The following is a 6267-nucleotide window of genomic DNA, read 5'->3' as shown; positions in this document are numbered from 1 at the left end:
AAATGCATAAAAATGCGGGTGAAGAAACTCTTCAATGGTTTAGTGTTAAATGACATTTTTGAAAAAGATAGAAACACTAAGTTCATTGTATTCTTCAACAAACACTCTTTATTCCAACTATTTAATTATTTGAACATAACATTTGCATTTTTTAAGTTTTTAATATTTTCCAAAAGAAACAGAGAAATAGAAAAATGAGATCAATTGGAAAATTTGAATTTGGATAAAAGTTTGGATGACCATATAACTACAAATTGAGCCTAATGAATGAGGGCAATTATATTTTGACTATGAATGAGTAAAGTTTCATTTAGGTCTTCATCATGGCATTCATCCATGTCTTGAATCAATAGATTTGTTCCATGATGGTTTCTCTAATTTGAATCATTAGCTGAATTGGAATTTCAAAGGTTTAGAATAAATGATGTATAAAATAAAATCTGAAAAAAAAGGAAGGATTCGTTGCGGATTTCCTCTCACTGGGGCAAAATAATATTTTTTTAAATAATGACTATTTTGCCCCTTCTACGAGAGAAAATACGGAAAAAGAGAGAATTCAGTAATAAAAAATAAAAAAAAGGCATATTTATCCTTGATTTATCATCTCTTTCCATGTATCTCGTCCAATAAATATTCTTAGAAGAATTTATTTTCCTTTTTTCGAATTTCTCACTCTCATAAATTATAAAATAAAAATTGAAGAAAAAATTAAACTTTCAAAATTATGGTTCACATTCATTCTCCAAAACTCGAACAAATTCGTGCGAAAAATAAATATTTTATTATTTGAATCTTAGTATTCATACTTTATTTACAATATTATTATTATTATTATTATTATTTCTGGGATATTATTTGAAAATATAATTATATAATTGTCTGATTTTTTTTATAACTAATCCTATATAAGATTGTCATGACATTAAAAAGAGTTGACAGTTAAAGATTAATTTGTGTAATAAGTATTTATATAAATATTTAAAAATAATAATTTTGTTAATTTAAATTTAAAAAAAATATAATTTAATAGGTTCAAATGAAGATATACAACTATACATTTAATAAAAAAAAAATAGAAAAAAGATTAACATAATCTAAAGCATAATTATATAAAGATTTTGAAAATCTAACATTTTATATTTTTTAATTATTCATGTATATCTCCTAGAGATTTATTTTTCATACTTATACCTTTTATTGTTTCATTAAAATTATCAATTAAAATATTAAATTATTTTTTATATATAATAAATTAAGTTTTAAGAAAAACTTTTTATAATAAAAAAGTATTATATTTATGAAGTAGATAGTGTGGAATATTTTTAAAATCCTAAAAGTGGTTTAAAATTAATATAATTTAAAGAATTTGTTGTTGGAAAGCAAAAATGAGTACAATTATAATGTCAACTTCTTTAATAAAAACAAACAAAATATTTTAATAGTATTTTGATTTAAAAAAGAACCATGTAAAGTTAATTGACTTAATTCTAAAAGAATTTGGATGGCAATTTAGTAATATTAACATGAACAAAACCCAAATGGAAGTCACGTGCTTATCTTTCACATTTAACAACTAAAATAAATGTAAAGAAAGTAAGTATTATAATTAAATTTTATACTTTTGAATAAAGGTAGAGTAATTAATGACCGTTGGATCATAGTTTATTCAACATCAACAACAAATAGGTTGTAGTTTGATTTCTTCTTATAAATATACTTCATATAGAACAGCTAATGAGAGAGAAAAGGAGTGAGAATTTCGCCGGCGATTTGAATCATCATCATCATCATTATCGCCGGTGATCAACTACATTCTCTCTCTCTCTATCTCTCTTAGATCTTGAATTCTTCTTCTTCTTCATCTTGTTTCTTGATTGTTTCTAAAGATTGGTCCTTTTTTGTATGTAATCACTAGGACTGACATTCCCAGCTCGATTACCATTGTTTTATGCGTGACCCATAAGCAAAAGTTCAAATATTTATACGCACACGTACAGATCTAGCAATCTATCAAGAGAGAAAACAGAGATAGAGAGAGATGGATGTTAAGGAAATTCCAGAGTCATTCATTGGAGCTACTTCAGATGATATGACGCAACAGGTTTTGATGATTTGGTCACAAATCAAATCCCCATTGATCGTGCCTCTCCTTCGGATAGCAGTTGTGATTTGTATCACAATGTCTTTGATGCTGTTTATTGAAAGGGTTTATATGGGAATTGTGATTGCTCTTGTCAAGATCATTGGCAGAAAACCTGAAAAACGTTACAAATGGGAACCTCTTAAAGATGATGTTGAAATGGGTAATTCAGCTTACCCAATGGTTCTTGTTCAAATCCCAATGTACAACGAAAGAGAGGTAACCAACCAACTAAATCCATCACTTCATCTCTTTCTCTATAAGACTGTAAATCTCTGTTCTTGAATGATGAATCCATTTTTTTTCTCGAATAAACAGGTTTACCAGCTTTCAATTGGTGCTGCATGTGGGCTTTCATGGCCATCCGACAGGATTATAATCCAAGTCCTAGATGATTCAACAGACCCTACAATTAAGGTAATTTAAACAAAACCCATTGATGACAGACATGTCATCAATCATCTTCCTTAACCAACCATGTAATTTCATTTTCTCAGGCTTTGGTGGAAATGGAATGTCATAGATGGGCAAGTAAAGGGATAAACATAAAGTATGAAATCAGGGACAATAGAAATGGGTATAAATCTGGTGCTCTAAAAGAAGGGATGAAGAAAGATTATGTTCGACATTGTGATTACGTTTCTATTTTCGACGCCGACTTTCAACCGGAGCCGGAGTTTCTCTGGCGGACGGTGCCCTTTCTTTATCACAACCCAAAGATTGCTCTTGTTCAAGCTAGATGGATGTTTGGTAAATATCCTTTTTACTATTGCCAAATCAATATTTACTCTTGCCACACTCATCCCATATCATTAGTCATTATTTAAAATATGAAAAGCACATTAATGGCCTTATTCAGGAGATTAATTAAGGACCACCCATACTAGTCAGGTCATTAAAATACTATATTAATTACTATATTTGACTATATTATGACTTTAATAATAACATTTTATTTTTTTCTGAATTAATAAAGTGTCGGCGAGTGCATTAGGTTTTTGATGATTTCTTTACCATACCAAAAAACATAAATATTGGGGGAAATGATATACTGCCACGTGTCTTATGTAATCCTTGTTAAGGGTCCCATAACATAAGGGAGGGGTAAATATAGCTGTCCGATTGGGACATGTGTCTCTGGTAATAGTGGTTTATTTAAGGGTCATTAGTAATAATGATTATGGAGTTAGAATGACGAAAATGTCCTTGGGGGGGTAGTCTTTACTTTTTTTCCCTTCTAGTAAAGCTGTAAGTAATAATGGTCTGTCCTTATTGGGGTAGTGACAGATTGTATGGGGGCACTTATGTGAACAAAATCTTGGACTTTGTCAATAAACCTTGTTTGGATCCATTCTCATTATATGGTATATCAATCATTTTCATAGGTGGAATGGAAAAGTGTCATTTTACTTGTTAGATTTATTTAACTAGTTTTAGTTATTTGATTATAAATGCTTAACAACTTTCCATTTTTATTTTTTATATTATTGAAGCAGGTACATATTGAATCATTTTTGGCAATTCTTAATCAAGTGCTCTCTTTTTTTCTTTTTTTTTGTTTTAATATTTTAATCATAACCCAACTTCAAACAAAAGTTTTAAGAGATACCCAAAACTTCATATTTCAATTTAACCTAATTAAAAAAAAATCCATACAAAAATTCTCATATAACAAATATTCGAACAAGTTCATGTGTAGATTTCAGAAACATGTGTATAAAAAGGACATGAGATGTGACATGGGTTTTGTTTATTTAATTATTTAAATTTGATTATTTTGTTTTTTTTGTTTTTTTTGGACAGTGAATGCGGACGAATGCTTGATGACAAGAATGCAAGAGATGTCACTAAACTATCATTTCACTGTTGAGCAAGAAGTGGGCTCTTCCACTTATGCCTTCTTTGGATTCAATGGTAAACCATTTTCCATTCTATCCCTAATTATTGGTCAATATGGAATAAAGTTCTGAATCTGAATCGTGTTTAAAAACGTGTGGTCGGTTTGGTAGGGAATGACCTCGGTTTCTTGTATAGAATAGATTCATAACTAGAAAAAATGTTATACAAATTATTATTGATATCATAATTCCAATAGGGACTGCTGGTGTATGGAGAATTGCTGCAATTGATGAGGCTGGAGGATGGAAAGACAGGACAACAGTTGAAGACATGGATCTTGCTGTCCGAGCAAGTCTCAAAGGATGGAAATTCTTGTACCTCGGAACTGTTAAGGTTAATGTCTTGTTAACTCGTTCAAATTTATTACAGAATATACATTGTTTATCGTAAAACCACTAGACTGTTAAAATTGAATACATAAAAGCTTAATAGGTAACAAATTTATTTATTTTTGGGTTGTGTTTTTAAGTATAGTACAACCCTTACATAAATTGCCCATGAGCTGATGATAATATTATTTTCTTATACTTTTTATAATAAAAAAAATAGGTGAAAAATGAGCTGCCAAGCACATTCAAGGCATACAGGTTCCAACAGCATCGATGGTCATGTGGACCAGCTAACCTTTTTAAGAAAATGGCTTCCGAAATCATTTCAAATAAGGTCAATTTTATTATTTTAACTTTCTATTAATGATACTTGAAATCTAGCTCTGTTTCAGTTTTAACCATGTTCATTTTAATAAATGTAGAAAGTAACTTTTTGGAAGAAGATACACGTGATTTACAGTTTCTTCTTTGTGAGGAAGATTGTAGCTCATCTTGTAACTTTCTTGTTTTACTGCGTCTTCTTGCCTGCAACTGTTTTTGTACCCGAGATCCATGTACCGAAATGGGCTTCATTCTATATTCCTTCTATCATCACTGTATTGAACTCTGTTGGTACCCCCAGGTATGTCTAAATTATGTTTCTAAACATTATTTTATTTTGATAAAAACAAATGATTTATTCATTACTTGACCTAATGATACAGATCGCTTCACTTGGTGGTTTTCTGGATTCTATTTGAGAATGTAATGGCAATGCATCGTACCAAAGGTACATTCATTGGCCTTCTCGAGGCAGGGAGAGTGAATGAGTGGATTGTCACGGAAAAGCTCGGTGATGGTCTCAAGCTCAAAACTATAGGAAAAGCCCCCAACAAAAAGCAGTTGCCTAGGTTCAAGATTGGTGAAAGGTATTAGAAATTATAGTAATGAATATTGATTTTCTAGCATGAAAAAAAAGAACATCCTGATTTTTATGTGTGTTTTGTTTTATGGGCAGGATTCTTGTGTTGGAGGTTTGTGTTGGAATATACTTATTCATCTGTGGAGTATATGATTTCAACTTTGGGAAGAATCGCTATTTTGTATACCTTTTTGCACAAGCCATTGCTTTCTTCACCGCTGGATTTGGCTACATTGGTACCGTGGTCCCAAACTCTTAGTAATTTTTTCGATTTGAATCATAAGGAGAAAAATAAAAAATAAGAAAAATAGAACAAGGAGAAGAATATGATGATCTTCATATGTGAATTGTTACCGCCCTGTGCGTGTATTAGTGGCGTCCTTTAGAAGGGAGATCTCGCGTTTTAATTTCTCGACTTGAAAAGAAGTCGAAAAAACAAATATGTGTTTGGTTATTCTTTTAGGTACTTTTTATTTTTATCATAAGGTGTATTCAAGTTCTCTATTACTTGAAAGTAATCAAATGAAACAATTAATTACTATGTTTTGGATTTAAACAAAAATTGGACTAATTTATTTTCTATTTTCTTTTGTTTTGGAAAAGCCATAATAGAATAATTTTTAAATAAGTTGAAATTTTAATATCATTTAAATTTTGTATGCAATAACTTAACTTTATTAAAGTTTTTTCAACATAATATTTTTTTTAGAAAGCTAAACACCAACTTAAAATAATATTTGTATTTCCATTTAAAATGTTTTCAATAATTTAGATAATACTTCCAATAATTTAACTTTTCATAATTTCAAATTAAACTAATAATTTCAAATTAAACTAAGTTAATTAAAGAATTCAAATCCAAATAAGGTCAAGTAAAGTATGTGCAATGTTTAATTATTTAAATATTTATTGAATTTAAAAAATATATATTATGTTCGATAAAAAAAAGTTATTTATATTTTTAATTATTTAAATTAGAATTAAATCATAAATTTTAT

General features: G+C 29.3%; 1 protein-coding gene across 1 annotated transcript; it reads left to right on the top strand.

Moving 5' to 3' along the window:
* Positions 1–1730: 1730 nt before the first annotated feature.
* Positions 1731–5810, top strand: LOC124938738 (glucomannan 4-beta-mannosyltransferase 9). Its single transcript, XM_047479238.1, has 9 exons — positions 1731–2359; positions 2459–2557; positions 2638–2890; positions 3944–4054; positions 4236–4372; positions 4589–4702; positions 4791–4990; positions 5073–5276; positions 5366–5810. The coding sequence occupies exons 1-9, from the start codon at positions 2039–2041 to the stop codon at positions 5526–5528; spliced, it is 1602 nt and encodes a 533-aa protein (XP_047335194.1). The 5' UTR covers positions 1731–2038; the 3' UTR covers positions 5529–5810.
* Positions 5811–6267: the final 457 nt, after the last annotated feature.

This window comes from Impatiens glandulifera, chromosome 5, assembly GCF_907164915.1.
Source record: "Impatiens glandulifera chromosome 5, dImpGla2.1, whole genome shotgun sequence".
Taxonomy (NCBI): Eukaryota; Viridiplantae; Streptophyta; class Magnoliopsida; order Ericales; family Balsaminaceae; genus Impatiens; species Impatiens glandulifera.
This window is presented reverse-complemented; position numbering and strand designations above follow the sequence as displayed.